Source organism: Artemia franciscana, unplaced genomic scaffold (genome assembly GCF_032884065.1).
Source record: "Artemia franciscana unplaced genomic scaffold, ASM3288406v1 Scaffold_289, whole genome shotgun sequence".
In the NCBI taxonomy this organism is placed as follows: Eukaryota; Metazoa; Arthropoda; class Branchiopoda; order Anostraca; family Artemiidae; genus Artemia; species Artemia franciscana.
The window spans coordinates 1,206,056-1,222,683 of NW_027063627.1; the positions used below are offsets into that span (position 1 = coordinate 1,206,056).

General features: G+C 35.3%; 1 protein-coding gene across 1 annotated transcript in view; it reads right to left on the reverse strand.

Moving 5' to 3' along the window:
• Positions 1 to 15,132: 15,132 nt before the first annotated feature.
• The window catches only part of LOC136043048 (uncharacterized), a 12,562-nt gene continuing 11,066 nt past the window's right edge, over positions 15,133 to 16,628 (reverse strand). Inside the window, exon 2 of the mRNA XM_065727955.1 lies at positions 15,133 to 15,720. Within this exon, the coding sequence (XP_065584027.1) occupies positions 15,564 to 15,720 (157 nt within the window). The 3' untranslated portion in view covers positions 15,133 to 15,563. The remainder of the gene's footprint in view (positions 15,721 to 16,628) is intronic.

Sequence of the window (16,628 nt, forward strand, 5' to 3'; positions counted from 1 at the left end):
CCAGAAAGCATCATCTTCCTTTCATAGCCTACAGCATTCAAAATGAGAGACTTTCTAATCAATGCTGAGAATGTCAAAGAGAGGCTCCAAAAAGATAGTTTGTTAAATCTTCCAGGTCTTTGAAAGCCTTTCAATGCTTCCAACCCAGCATAAAAAAATCGGTCATGTCCAACTTTAAGAGACAGAGTCTTTAAACCATTATTCACTACATCCAACATTCAGATTTGTCAATAACAGCTTTCAGCACTACGGAGTAAATAAGTATTCTTTTCAGAAAGAAAAATTGATGGAACTAAATATTTGTGCTACCACTAAGGTAGAAAGGGAATATGCTTGTTCGAGAAAAGAGTTCTTATGAGAAGAATCGTTGCTCCAGCAAGAACAGCAGCAAGGGAGCAAGTCGAGGGATGAATTAGCTTGATTTTCTTTAATTATCTATTGGTTATTTTTGTGCGGATAACCTAATTTAAATTAATAGACCGTCTCTTCCATAAAGTTTTTCTAAACATATATATTAAAATTGCAATAAAGATAGCAACAAATCATTTCCATTGCCCTTTACAAATGCCTGTTTTAAAAAATTCGAACATGACAAGATCCATAGAAGGATTGTCTGGTTACAAAAATTCGTCTAATTTAGCAAGGACGATAAACTATCGGAAAGTAGTGTTACAAAAAAGAAAGAAAATGCTGTCAAGTTTGTACTCCCATTTAGCGCATTGTTAAATCTTCTTACCTGTATATATATTTGTCTTAAAGTGAGATTGTTCTGTGTGAAAGAATAAACACCTATTTTGAAATTGCATTTACATACATTGTTTTTATATTGCAAAAAAAAGTATTCCTAATCATTAGACTTCTATCAAAACTTAAGAATTTTAATTCAAGATGAATTTTAGAAGAATTAGATCATCAAAATATTTTGATAATCTTAGTAACAAAGATGAAAATTTCAGAGAGCAGTGTCTCTTAAAAAGAAAAAAATCAAGTTCATTTACTTTCAACATATCACTAATTATCTGTACTGAGATACTTGGTTACCAACAAAATTTTCTTTAAATGAATAGCAGCATATTCAAAATTTATTTAAACAGTTTGCTTAAAAATTTGTTTTGGTAGTCCGTATTGAAAATGCTAATCAAAACAAAAGCCAATAAAGCTCTGTAATTCTCATTGGATGAAAATAGAATAGAAATAAAAAGCTATAATAACTATCCATTAGAACCCTTCAAATTAACAATAGCAAATTAATTCACAAAACGATAAAAAATCAATTTGGTTGGATTTTTTCTTTTTTTGGATACATTCTTAAATGAAGTTTTCATATCCTGCGTTAGCTTTAGTTTTTCGCAGTCAAACATGATTTTTAAATATGCCTGTAACTACGATTTACGAACTTTATCATTTGTCAGCAATTATAAAATGCACCCAAACCGATGTTTATTGATTTTTATCGGTGCCTTTAGAGTCAAAACAAGCTGCAGAATTAAACATCTAATGACAAGAGGATAATTGTTATCAAAATCAAAATCTTTCATAGAAAGTGTACACATTCAAGAATATTATAACACATGAAATATAAAACCATAAGAACTAAATGTTCACTTTGGCATTAACAAAGAGACTAGTGAGAACTGATCAGCGCCGGCTCTTCTAAGAATATTCAGGATTAGAGATTGTTTATTATTGTTTAAAGCGCGAGAAAAGACCTTTCGTGAAGGATTCCCAATCAGGCTCAATGAAATCTTTACGGGCTTGCATTAGATTGAAATTATTTGAGCTAACTTGAATATGACACAAATTCCCATTAGAAACATTGAGAATTTTCGCTAAAACGTCAAAATGGAAATCGCCAGAGTGGTATCCAGGAATTTTTTGGGGGAGAGGGGGTCTTACAAAACAGCGATACGGTTCATAATGGTCCGATACGAATCATTTCCAGTCGAAGTACAAAATGGAAGGTCAGACCAGCAGACGAAATAAGATTTTTTTTTTTTTTATGACGAAATGATTCAATTTTTGCTAGTAGCCTATCACTGGAATATTGATATGATTTAAAGTTATTCTTGATCTTGCCATGACGTGGTTTATCCCAGCACTCCTTAAAAGTTGTGAGCAAAAATTATATGTAGGCCTACTAATAAATAGTAGAAAAGAAATTAAAAAAAAATATCGAGAAAAAAAAAATCTACAAAAAATATCTAATGTCGCTCTTTATAGAAAATTAAATAAAATACTTTTTTTTTTCAAACGGAAGCAAAGATCAGCATTAAAGCTTGTGACGAACAGAAATTATTCCTTATATGAGGGGAACTGCCTTCTCTTCAACCCCCTACTCTTTATGCCGCAGTTTAGTGGCGCTTAAATGTTTTTTTTTTATTCTGAATCAATAGCCCTTGTGTTTGAGCAGAAATTCCTAAAGAAGAAGGAGAAAATTTAGCATAAAGAGAGATTTGAGGAGAGGGAAACCCCCCTCATCCACGGAACGACTTCTATTCGTTTTAAGTTTTGATTTCACTCTTTCCTTTCATTGAAAAAAAAGTTATCTTATTTAATTTATGCTCGTTTTCAATAGCATACCCAGTATTACCCTAAACGCAAAAAGGGCTACCACCCTGTCAAAACTGGTTCTTAAACACAAATTTATTTTTTTGATATTCTTCCTAATGAAGGGAGATATGAGACGACATCCGTAATCATCTGAGTATTTTCCATATCATAAGAGAAATGAAAAATGTTATTTTTTGTAGATAGTACCTTCAGAGTTCACATACCTGCTCAATTCCATTGCGAAATTTTTATCAAGGTCGCATCCCTCTTTGGAAGGCTTTGAATTTTATGCAGTTTTCGTGTCATTGTAGACTTTAACAAGCATCTTTTTTGCTTTCTACTAATTGTTTCATCTAAGGCTCTTTTACATGTGAAGGAGAGGTACTACTCCCTCCTTCAACCTCTTTTTTTCATTCACGTTTAATATTCATTGAACAAATAATAGGCGGAGGCGGGGTCTGGAATATAAAATTATTTATAAGGGTGATCATTACCACGAATTTCAAGGTGAACTCTCAGAACAAATCTTTTTTTACAGGGATATATATATATATATATATATATATATATATATATATATATATATATATATATATATATATATATATATATATATATATATATATATATATATATATATATATATATATATATATATATATATATATATATATATATATATATATATATATATATATATATATATATATATATATATATATATATATATATATATATATATATATATATATATACATATATATATATATATATATATATACATATATATGTATATATATATATATATATATATATATATATATATATATATATATATATATATATATATGTATATATATATAGGAAAATTGCCAATGAAAACAAAGCTCGTGGTAGGTTCTGCCCCCCCCCGTCCCCTAGAAACTTCCTGGCGTCACTCACGATGTCAATTCCCCCTGTTTCTCCACCTTTGTGCCGGTCGACATGTGAATGTAATCTCTTATATTACGTAGGAAAATGTTTTCTGCAATAAAAGGGGGGCTATAGCCCCCTCCCCAAACACCAAATTACAGATGTACTCCGGAAATCAAGGGGCATTAAAGATTAACTTTCACCCCTTGTCCTAAAAGTTACATGTGCCTATGCCTGCCATTTGAGAGCATCTCAATATTCCAAATAGCTAAACCCATTGCAAAAACTGGCATGCCTATGGAAAGCCATGCTTTCAGTTTATTTAAAATGTCGATAACCGTTGGAAAATATTGAGAACTGGCACAGAAAAGCAAAAAAAAAATTCGTGAGACTTGTGGTTTGAATCTGAGACTCGCGATCCGGTTCCTGACACTTGTGGTTCCGGTGCAATTTTTTTGTGATTTGTTGTTCAGAACAGCTAGACTAGTGTGTTCCATTTTTAAATCCAACGATAGACTAAGCGACATTTGCCACCCCGAGAGAGTACCGTTCGAAGGGAGATGCGATTTTTGCGCGCAGCATAAAACGTGCTGTAAGTTTTGGTGTCTGGTACTTTGTTTCAGGAAAGTAAATTTTAGAGCTTTGCTTGGTACAAATCAAAATTTTAACATCTCCAAATAGACTCCATAGTGTAAAGAAGTATGGAAAGTACATTGCTACTAAAGAAACGTAGCTTCAGTCTCAGAATACGTTTGCTGCTCCTCCAAATGAGCTTTAATCTATTATAAGCTCCATTTTCGAGAACACGGCAAATTTCTCAAGGTTGTAGCTATTGTTGGGTAGCTTTACACTGATAAATTTTATTTATTTAGAACTACCATATGTACTGTTATCAAACCTTCTTTTTCAATTTTGGTTACGATTACCACAGTTTTCTTTTCACTTGTAGTTCGTTACAATGAATAGTTAAGCGTTTTTTCTTAAAAGTTTTTTTAACAAAAAACTCTAAATTTCATTTAAACGTGGACGAAATTAAATTTCCTGGTAACACTCGCCTCCTCTCTCCTGAGTAATTCCCAAGCGGTGCTCATGATCCCTAATGATCCCATCCCACCTCTCTACCTTTAGTGTAGAGAGGTGATGATCTCCACTTTCCAGTTGCACAATCTTTTTAGCCGCTTAAAGGCATTTCTACTTAAAGGAGATATGAGCTTGAAATCACCGCAATAGGGTTCACTGATAGGCTGAATTTAATAGAAATGTACTTTTGAGTGTGTTTTCCTCCTTATTTCCGAAAATTACACATATTTTCTCAAACTAGTAGCTTTTGATAAGCAACTTTAAGATTGATGAATTTTATGGAATTGAAAATGCCATAAAAACTAATTTTTTTAATGTATAAAACAGGTTTTTTTTAGCTGAAAATAAGATGTGACATCAAAACTTAAAACGAACGGAATGTATTTCGTATATGAAAGAGGTTGTCCCCTCCTCACCGCCCCACTCTATACGCTGAAGTTTTTAACTACTTTAAAAAGTAGAGTTGTGACAAAGAGTCAAACCTTAGCGTAATGAGCGGGGCGCTGAGGAGGGGAGAGCCCCTTTCATACACGGAATAATTTCTGTTCGTTTTAAGTTTTAATGTCACTCCTTCCTTTCATTAAACAAGAGCTAAGAGCTCATATGGCACTTGTGACGAGGCAAGAAGAGCTAAGAGCCAAGAGATCATATGGTATGAGCTCTAGCAAAATTCTATAAATCAATAGATTGATTTAAAAAGGAAAATAAGAGGCTTAATGCCGGTCAAGATTTAAAATAAGAGCTCTGAGTCACAAAGTCCTTCTAAATATCAAAATTCATTAAGATCCGATCACCCACTCGTAAGTTATAAATACCTAATTTTTTCTAATTTTTCCTCTCCCTTTTGCCCCCCAGATGGTCGAATCTGGGAAAACGACTTTATCAAGTCAAATTGTGAAGCTCCCTGACACGCCTACCAATTTTCATCGTTTTAGAACGTCCAGAAGCACCAAACTCGCCAAATCACTGAACCCCTCCCCTCAACTCCCCCAAAGAGAGCGAATCCAGTATGGTTCAGTCAATCACGTATCAAGGACATTTGTTTATTCTATCCACCAAGCTTCATCCCGATTCCTACACTCCAAGTGTTTTTCCAAGATTTCCCCCTCCAACTCCCCCTAATGTCAAAAGATCTGGTCGGGATTTGAAATAAGAGCTCTGAGACATGAATTCCTTCTAAACATCAAATTTCATTACGATCCGATCACCTGTTCGTAAAATAAAAATACCCCAATTTTCACGTTTTCCAAGAATTCCGGTTTCCCCCTCCAACTCCCCCGAATGTCACAGGATCTGATCGGTATTTAAAATTAGAGCTTTAAAGCACAAGATCCTTCTAAATATCAAATTTTATTAAGATCTGGTCACCCTTTCGTAAGTTACAAATGCCTCAATTTTCAAAATTACCCCCCCCCCCCCAACTCCACCAAAGAGAGCAGATCCGGTCCAGTTATGTCAGTCACGTATCTTAGACAGGTTTTGATTCTTCCCATCCAGTTTCATCCTGATCTCACCTCTTAAGCATTTTCTAAGATTTCTGGTTCCCCTCAACTGCTCCCCCCCTCCAATTACGCTGGACCCGGTTGAGATTTAAAATAAGAGATCTGAGTTACGAGATCCTTCTAAATATGAAGTTTCATGAAGATCCGATCACTCCTTCGTAAGTTAAAAATACGTCATTTTTTCTTATTTTTCAGAATTACCCCCCCCCCCCGCAATTGAGCGGATCCGTTCCAATTATGTACATCATGTATGCAAGACTTCTGCTTATTTTTCCAACCAAGTTTCATCCCAATCCCTCCAATCTAAGCGTTTTCCTTGATTTTAGGTTTCCCCACCCCAAACTTCCCCCAATGTCACCAGATCCGGTCAGGATTTAAAATAAGAGCTCTGAGACACGATATCCTTCTAATATCAAATTTCATGGAGATCCAATCACCCGTTCGTGTTAAAAATACCTCCTTTTTTCTAATTTTTCAGAGTTAACCCCCCCCCCCCCCCAACTACCCCAAAGAGAGCGGATCCGTTCTGGTTATGTCAATCAAGTATCTAGGACTGGTTTTTTTTCCCACCAAGTTTCATCCCGATCCCTCCACTCTAAGTGTTTTCCAAGTTTTAGGTATCCCCTCCCAACTCCCCCCCCCCCAATGTCACCAGATCCAGTCGGGTTTAAAATAAGAGCTCTGAGCCACGATATCCTTCTAAATATCAAATTTCATTGAGATCCGATCACCCGTTCGTTAGTTAAAAATACCTCATTGTTTTTAATTTTTCAGAAATACCCACCCCAAATACCCCAAAGACAGCGGATCCGTTCCGTTTATGTCAATCATCTATCTAGGACTTGTGTTTATTTTTCCCACCATGTTTCATCCCGATCCCTCCACTCTACGTGTTTTCCATGTTTTAGGTTTCCCCCTCCCAACTCCCCGCCCCCATCACCAGATCCGGTCGGGATTTAAAATAAGAGCTCTAAAACACGATATCCTTCTACACATCAAATTTCGTTGAGATCCGATCAGACGTTCGTAAGTTGAAAATACCTCATTTTTCTAATTTTTAAGAATTACTCCCCCCTCCAACTACCCCAAAGAGAACGAATCAGTTCCGATTATGTCAATCATGTATCTGGGACTTGCGCTTATTTTTCCCATCAAGTTTTATACCGATCCCTCCACTCTAAGTGTTTTCCAAGATTTTAGGTTTCCCCCCTCCAACTCCCCCCAATGTCATCAGACCCGGTCGGGATTGAAAATAAGAGCTCTGAGACACAATATCATTCCAAACATCAAATTTCATTAAGATCCAATCACCCGCTCATAAGTTAAAAATACTTCATTTTTTCTATTTTTTCCGAATTAACCGCCCCCCCCCAGATGGTCAAATCGGGAAAACGACTATTTCTAATTAATTTAGGTCCGGTCCCTGATACGCTTGCCAAATTTCATCGTCCTAGCTTACCTGGAAGTGCCTAAAGTAGCAAAACCGGGACCGACAGACAGACAGACCGACAGACAGACCGACAGAATTGGCGATTGCTATATGTCACTTGGTCAATACCAAGTGCCATAAAAAATTGCTCTGATTATGTGATTTACATTAAGAATCCTTGAATTTTGGGGGTGTTTCCCCCTATTTCAAAAATCAGCCAAATTTTCTAAGGCTCTTAACTTTTGATGGGTAAAACTAAACTTGATGACTTTTCAAACAGTTCGTGGTAAAAAACTGTAGTAAGGAGCGACCCAGCTCAATATTAACCGAAACTCTAAAAAATAAAATTTTGATACCAATAGTAAATAGGGGGAAACATCCCTTGAAAGTAATAGAAGCTTCAAGCTCCTATCTACAAAAATATGGAATTTTGCATTTTTTGCCACAAGAAAGATCACGGATACGTGTTTATTTGTTTGTTTGTTTTTGTTTTTTCCCCAAGGGATTATCGTATTGACCCAGTGGTCCTAGAATGTCGCGAGAGGGCTCATTCTGACGGAAATTAAATGTTCTAGTGCTATTTTTCAACATTCTGTGTATAGGAGCTTGAAACTTCTACAGTAGAGTTCTCTTGTAAGCTGAATCTGATGATGTGATTTTCATTAAGATTCCTTGAGTTTTGGGGGCGTTTCCCCCTATTTCAAAAGTCAGCCAAATTTTCTAAGGCTCTTAACTTTTGATTGGTAAAACTAAACCTGATGACTTTTCAAACAGTTCGTGGTAACAAACTGTAGTAAGGAGCGACCCAGCTCAATATTAACCGAAACTCTAAAAAATAAAATTTTGATACCAATAGTTACATCAAAAGAATCGCATTTTAATGCTGATTTTAAATATATAAGTTTATCAAGTTTCGTTTTACCCATCAAAAGTTACGAGCCTGAGAAAATTTGCCTTATTTTAGAAAATAGGGGGAAACATCCCTTAAAAGTAATAGAAGCTTCAAGCTCCTATTTACAAAAATATGGAATTTTGCATTTTTTGCCACAAGAAAGATCACGGATACGTGTTTATTTGTTTGTTTGTTTTTGTTTTTTCCCCAATGGATTATCGCATTGACCCAGTGGTCCTAGAATGTCGCGAGAGGGCTCATTCTGACGGAAATTAAATGTTCTAGTGCTATTTTTCAACGTTCTGTGTATAGGAGCTTGAAACTTCTACAGTAGAGTTCTCTTGTAAGCTGAATCTGATGATGTGATTTTCATTAAGATTCCTTGAGTTTTGGGGGTGTTTCCCCTATTTCAAAAGTCAGCCAAATTTTCTAAGGCTCTTAACTTTTGATTGGTAAAACTAAACCTGATGACTTTTCAAACAGTTCGTGGTAACAAACTGTAGTAAGGAGTGACCCAGCTCAATATTAACCGAAACTCTAAAAAATAAAATTTTGATACCAATAGTTACATCAAAAGAATCGCATTTTAATGCTGATTTTAAATATATAAGTTTATCAAGTTTCGTTTTACCCATCAAAAGTTCCGAGCCTGAGAAAATTTGCCTTATTTTAGAAAATAGGGGGAAACATCCCTTAAAAGTAATAGAAGCTTAATGAAAATCACGCCATCCGATTCAGTGTATCAGAAAACCATAAAGTAGAAGTTTCAAGCTCCTATCTACAAAAATGTGGAATTTTGCATTTTTTGCCACAAGAAAGATCACGGATGCGTGTTTATTTGTTTGTTTTTGTTTTTCCCCCAAGGGTTATCGTATTGACCCAGTGGTCCTAGAATGTCACGAGAGGGCTCATTCTGACGGAAATTAAACGTTCTAGTGCCCTTTTTAAATGACCAAAAAATTAGAGGGCACCAAGGCCCCCTCCCACGCTCATTTTTTCCCAAAGTCACCGGATCAAAATTCTTAGATAGTCATTTTATTAAGCATAGTCGAAAAACCTAATAACTATGTCTTTGAGGACGACTTACTCCCCCACAGTCTCCGTGGGAGGGGCTGCAAGTTACAAACTTTGACCAGTGTTTTTTCATATAGTAATAGTAATTGGGAAGTGTACAGACGTTTTCAGGGGGATTTTATTGGTTTGAGGGGAGGGGGTTATGTGGGGAGAACTTTCCGTGGAGGAATATGTCATGGGGGAAGAGAAATCCCATTAAGAGGGCGCGGGATTTTCCAGCATTTCAAAAAAATGAAAAAATAAACATGAAAAAGTTTTTTCGACTGAAAATAAAGAGCAGCATTAAAACTTAAAACGAAAAGAAATTATTACGCATATGAGGGACTAACCTCCTCGTAATACCTTTCTCTTTACGATAGAGTATTTACAGTAATTTCAATTATTTATTTTATGGCCTTTGTGATTCAGGGGTCATTCTTGAGGAATTGGGACAAAATTTAAGCTTTACTGTAAAGAGCGAGGTATTCCAGAGGTGCAAACTCCCTCATATGCGTAGTAAAAACATACGAATATAGAAGTTCGTTACGCAAGTTAATTTGTAAGTTACGTATATTTTTACTAATAAAAAACATTCATAAAAAATTAAAAGTTCTAGTTACCTTTTTAAGTAACCAAAAAATTTGAGGGTAACTCCTCCCCCGTTCCTTTTTTCTCAAAATCGTCCGATCAAAACTATGAGAAAGCTATTTAGCCCAAAAATAAATTAATATGTAAATTTTGTTTTAATTATTCATGTGTGGAGAGCCAAAATCAAAACATGCATTAATTCAAAAAGGTTCAGAAATTAAATAAAAAAAGTTTTTTAAACTGAAAGTAAGGAGCGATATTAAAACTTAAAACGAACAGAAATTACTCCGTATATGAAAGGGACTGTTTCTTCCTCAACGCCCCACTCTTTACGCTAAAGTTTTTTACTGTTTTAAGAAGTAGAGTTGAGAGAAAGAGTCAAATTTTAGCGTAAAGAGCGGGGCGTTGAGGAGGGAACAACCCCTTTCATATACGGAGTAATTTCTGTTTGTTTTAAGTTTTAGTATCGCTCCTTACTTTCAGTTTAAAAAACTTTTCTTTATTTAATACATACTTGGAATCAGCATAATAAGCTCATTCTTTTGATGTATCTGTTGATTTTAAAATTTGGTTACTTCTGAGCCGAGTCACTCCTTACTTACAGTTCATTGTCCTTTATAGCTTCGGTTACTATTACTTGTCGTACATTAATTAAAATTCACTACCTCGAGCCGCTTCATTTTTGTAATAACAAACTTGGTATATTTGCAGAGAAAATAAAACAAATAAAACAAAAAAAATTACATATTATATAACGGTGTTTTAGTGAATAGAATTCAACGTTTGAGAGTATTTTGCTAAATATTTAGAAGACTAAGAATGTAAAAATAATGAAATCAAATCATTAAAGCAAACAGGCATTAAAATAAGCTTTGAAGTGCTATATTTTACACAGAAGTACACTGCAGTAAACTCAATTTTTATTTTTATTTTTCTCTGATCACACCATAGAAATGGTTTGATTCCAAATATAAAAGGCTGGTGAACCATGAACAATTACATGAAGTCAGCATGTACTAAAGCATATACTGGCAACCTGCATTCTTACCTTAACCTTTTTTAAAAAAAATAAACATTAATTGTTGCAACAGACGAGATTTCACTACGCTAAGAAAAATTATTCTAAGTATTTTATTTGTATTTTACTTTGTATCATGGTATACTTGTGGGCTGCGCAAAATTTGAATTAATGGCTGCTGCAGAAGAAATACTAAATCAATATTTGAAAAACATAGTGTAAATAGGCAATCACAAAAAATAAATTGCTAAGATACATATTAGGCCCTATGTCATTTGTCTAACCCACTTTATATATAAAGTTACTATGAAAAATAAACTAAAAATTTTGTAATAGACACTGTTGCTTCTTTACATTCATCCTAATGACACCAATCCATTTTTCAGTGTGCATTACTAAGACCATTGCCCTCTAAAACCAACACAATAATGTAAAAATTTACATTTTCCAAACGTGCAATGGCTCCGTAGAAACTTTTCGGTTGGTCAAATCACTTCCTGCATGAAATTTGCACCCCTGTGAGTTAAGATTCTGGATAACCTCCATTTATAAAAATAGCGATCCCCTCCAACAGCTCAAGGTCTTCCAGCCACTTATGCAACAGAATAACAGATGTATACAATCTTGTGTTGGGACGCTTTTTTAGCATTATAAAAAGACCATAGTTGAAAATATTCCAAAAGAAAGGAATCGATACTGAAGATAGTGAGGAAGCCTTTCAATTTAAAACGCCCACAACATATTTGCAAAGCAATATATGCTTATTCTTTTCTTGAATCTAGAATACAAGCATTAGAATTTCACTGCAGCCAAGTAGTTAGAACAGTAAGATGACTTAACTTGTGATACTAACTATGTTAAAGCAACTATTTGAAATTAATGCCTGTCTTTTTTATACTGTTGTAACCGTTTTTCTAGATTCTGATGGGTCCTGCCGACATAGTATTTTCCACAATCACAGGGTATTTGATAGACCCCTCTTTGGCGAGTAACTGGGGCTTATCTTTACCGGAAATACCCTATCAAATGTTCTATAGTTCCAACAACTCCTTTGATTCTGCTTTAGGTTGGAAATATTTAATAATCCGTCCTACACAATACTTTTTGAAAAATCTTCACTCATCAGTAATAATTTGGGGATAAAACAGGTGGTTCGATAATCAATCGAAATTAATCTCAAAATAAATAATAATATTTCTTTGAACAGGGACTTAGGGAAATACTCACCAAATTCTTTATACTCAAATTTAATTAAAAATGATCTAACAAAATATTTTACTAAACCGATTTATAATAGTATTGAACCAGCTACGAAAAGGCCTTTGATACAGGCTGCTAAAAAAGCAAGGTTGGCTCTGAGAAATTGCATTTAATCACTTTGTTCTCTTTAGTTTGAATGAATTTATATTCTCACTTCATTCTTTTTGTCAGTCCTGGCTGAACTTCGTTGAAGTAAGTGTTTTTTTTAAAAAAAATTAAAAAACATTATTTAGTTTTAATTCTCACAATTTAATGCAAGTTTATTTATATATACATATTTTCTCTCTTGTTCTCGTATTGTGCTGAAGACGGCCCTTGGACATAGGGCTGAAATATTCACAGAACTGATTTCCACTGTCTTGAAAAGATTTTCCGTATTGTTTCTACTTTGTATTTGTTTGTTATGGAAAGGCAGTGCGGTTTTCGTCGCCCATTTTCATTCGAATAGAAATTAAAATTTTGAATGCCCTTTTAAGTGACCAAACAGAACGGAGGGTAAATAGCCCCCCTCCGTGCCCCATTTCCTCCAAAGACATCTGAACGAAATTTTGAGACACGGCTGTAAGTTTTACAGTTGTCCATTGTTTACAGAAAGTATTAGTTATTGGGAAACATATGGAAATCTTCATGGGGGAATTTTCTCAGGGGGGATTTCATAGTGAAAATTTTTCAGTGGGGAGAAAATTGTTTGGGAAGAATTTCCCTGAATTCATCAACATAATTCTGTTTATTTGTATTACTTTCTCTTTGGATGCAAAATCTTACATATGGAGAGAATGTTACGGAGGCATTGTCCGCGGTAAATTTTTAGAAGGGATCAAATTGTCTGGCAGAATTTTTCCGTGGAAAAATATGGGTAATGCCCACAAGAGCGCTATAGAAAGACACTCTCCTTCTTAATGCACAAAAATGTTTAGGCGTTTTGTTTAATGCCTTTATTAACTGAAATGATTTTCTTCATATGTGCTGTATAATGTATAATAATGTGCTGTGATGTTAAGGAGGGATGGTAGGTATTTGTTGAGGGGGGGGGAGTCAGATAACTAAAGAAGTACCGTTCAATGGGTTAATTTTCTAAGCCTCGTTGAGCCTTCAGATCAAAATTGAATGGGTTTCTGCGACTTGTTGTCTATTCCTTATTGGTTCCCACGCATATTGTTGGTCTAAGCCTTAATTATTGGTGCTAGAGGAGGGAGGAGGGGGATAGTAGTGTCCTAGTAGTGACCAAGTTCATTCAGGTTAAGTTTCCCAAAGATAAATATATCATATCAGGAATGAATAAATTGTGTAGTTTACAGTCCTTTCCTAGGGGCTGTGGGGTACAGAATCTCCTGAGGCATGTCTATTAGACCTTGTGACCATTTCGAATAAAATGGTTTTTTAAGATTTTTAACAGCGTAAAGAAGAGGATCGAAATTCGAGGATCGACAAGAGGTTCCTGTTTCAACTACTCTTGCAACAAAATTTAAAAATTCCAACTTGATATCCTTAGCCATTTTCAAATATTGCTATGGTACCGTTTTGACAGCCCTCCTGTATACAGTAGGTTTTAGATTTGTTCGACGTACCCCTCAACATTTCCTAAGGATTTTACACCTTTATCCTTTTTGGAGAGTCAGGATCAAAGACTCTCCTTTCCCCAATAATCAACCTAATATATAAACACTGGGTAAACTATATACCGTGCAATGGTTGCCTCAAAGGTTGTGGGTGGGGGTGTCATCGGAAGCAATTTTATTTGAATTTCAACTATTTTGAGCAAGATGACTATTCCAAAATGTGATAAGAAGTTTGGGTAATTGCAGTTAAACAGGGAATGGGAGACGGACTGATTGCACTCCATCTTTCAACATCCCCTTCAACATGCCTTTAAAGTTCAAACTTAATATTCTCATCTATTCTCGAGATATTGCAAATACAACTTTTTGAAAAACGGATACACATAGTATCTTTTCATTTAGTTGAACATGGTCCTCAAAATTCCTCGATATTCCGCCCTAACATACATAACTTTTTCAAACACACTCAGAAACAAACATTCCCACTTTTCCGAACGATAAATCCTGTAATTAAAAAAGGGTAAATTCCATAATTCACAGTCCTCGCACTAGGGGGCTTTGGGAGCATTGCATCCCCGGAAGCACAGTTGTTAGACCTTTTGCCTATTTTGAACAAATTGCTTTTCAAAATTTTGATCAATTTTGAGGGGAAGGGGCATCTAAAAAGGGCAAATGGAGCTTGTAGCCCTCCGATCACTTTTCAATATCTCTTTCAACGTACCCTGCAAGTTTCAACTTCAGAACCTCGTTCCTTCGATATTACTGATACGCCCTTTTGACAACTAGAATGCACATAGTAGGTTTTGTTTGTTTTCGGAATTTCTTTCCAAAGCTGTAGAGTGTTATGCCATCCCAATAGGTATAGTTATTTGATCTTTAGACTAATTTGTTAAAAATTTTAATCAAATGTATTTTGGAGGGAAAAGGTGTAGGAGGGGAGGCTGTTTGCCCTCCAATCACTTTTAACTTTTAAAATGTGTGCTAAAACTTTTAATTTGTAATCAAATGATCCCCCTCCTAAATCTATACGACAACCCCTTCCATATGAAGTGTCCCTGGGGAAAAAAAAGTACGTTGAAGCCTTATGGCTCTTTACTATAGGCAACGCTACAGTGTTGCCTCGTGACTTAATCAGGTGAGTGAAACTTTCAATTTCATTTCTAATGAACATCAAAAATTTTCCAGGGGAAAAGTTATTCGGGGTGGGGAATTTTTGCCAGAGAGGAATATTTTGAGGAAAAATAGGTGGATTTTCGGGGCGGGGGAGGAGGGAATTTTACAGGTGGGTTTCTGAGGAAAAAATTTTCCGGGGGCGCCTAGCTCCACCCGGAATTCAATCTTTTAAATCTGAAAGAGCATCGGCGTGGTTGCTGTAGGACCAGTTTTAGCAAAAACCTTTCAAATCAAGCTTCTTCCGCATAGTAAAAAGTGTACAACTGCACCTCTGATACATGCCATTGAATAAACAAATAATGGGACTGAAATGATATAAGCAGGAAGCCTTGATCGAGAAAATAATGTTGCTTAACCTTGCATCCTTAACATAAGGGCAAACGCTGGATGAAAAGCATAAGCGCACTAAAGCAATTTCTGGTTAGTCTTAGAAAATATTTAATCTTTTCTCATGTTACAACCTTATTTTCTGCAATGATTTTTTGTTCGTTTGAAAAGGGGGTATTGCCAAAATAAAGGGGAAAGGGATTCACTCAAGAGTTACCAATTATTTAAATACCTGCGCAGCAGAGTCAATGACATGAGGCAGTTTGCTATGGTGTCCTGATGGCTTGTTGCGGTTGAAGTCATTATCATCATCTTTCTTAGGGTGCTCCTCCGTAGGAGGTTGACCGTCTGCCTCGTCAGTACTACTCCACATAGAGCTAAAACATTCAAGACAGTTGGCTCCCAAAATAAAATATTTGTATTGAATCGTCAAAACTTGATATCCAAAATTTTCGTCATTTAATGGTATTAACCTATATTTTCAAAAAGTATACTTATGCACATTCAAAGCTAAAAGCAGCTAAAAAAAAACATAAATAATGTATTTGGTTTACGATTCGCTTATGAATACATTTCCTGTCTTCTCATTAAGAGACAGACCCAGGGATAGAAAATGGGTTCGCATGCCCTCAATATAAGGTAAAAAATTTACACTAGTAACAAGGGTAGACAAGTGAAAAATACTGAGGAAGGGCCAAGGGTCCAAAGTTTTGTTAACCACCCCAGACATAGACTATGTGTCCGGCCCTCTTCTTATCTTCTCCATATTTTAAATATTAGCACAATGTAAAACTGAGCAACAAATGAAAAGAACCGAAAGTTCTAAGACAGTATTTTTATTATTATGTCTTAGACGCTTGGTTCTAACAGAGAACAAGGAAGAACCCACACTTGTGACGCACACACATGTTCTCATTTTCGCTTGTCTTCTAACCGCAGACAATTTGAGTCTTTTCTTGATGTTACCACGTCATCACAGGTTTGATATAGTGTTAGGACCATTGGCCTATTTTATCAGAAAAATGTCCATTTTTGAAAATTCAACTTATTTTATCTCCAATATTTAAACTCTGTACCAATATGTTACCACGTTACGTCCTGATAGAATCAAACAGTTCTTGGTAACGAACTGTAGTAAGGAGCGACCCGGCTCAATAGTAACCAAAACTCTAAAAAATGGAATTTTGATACCAATACCTACATCAAAAGAATCGCATTTTTATACTGATTTTAAATATATAAGTTTCATCAAGTTTAGTTTTACCCATCAAAAGTTACGAGCCTG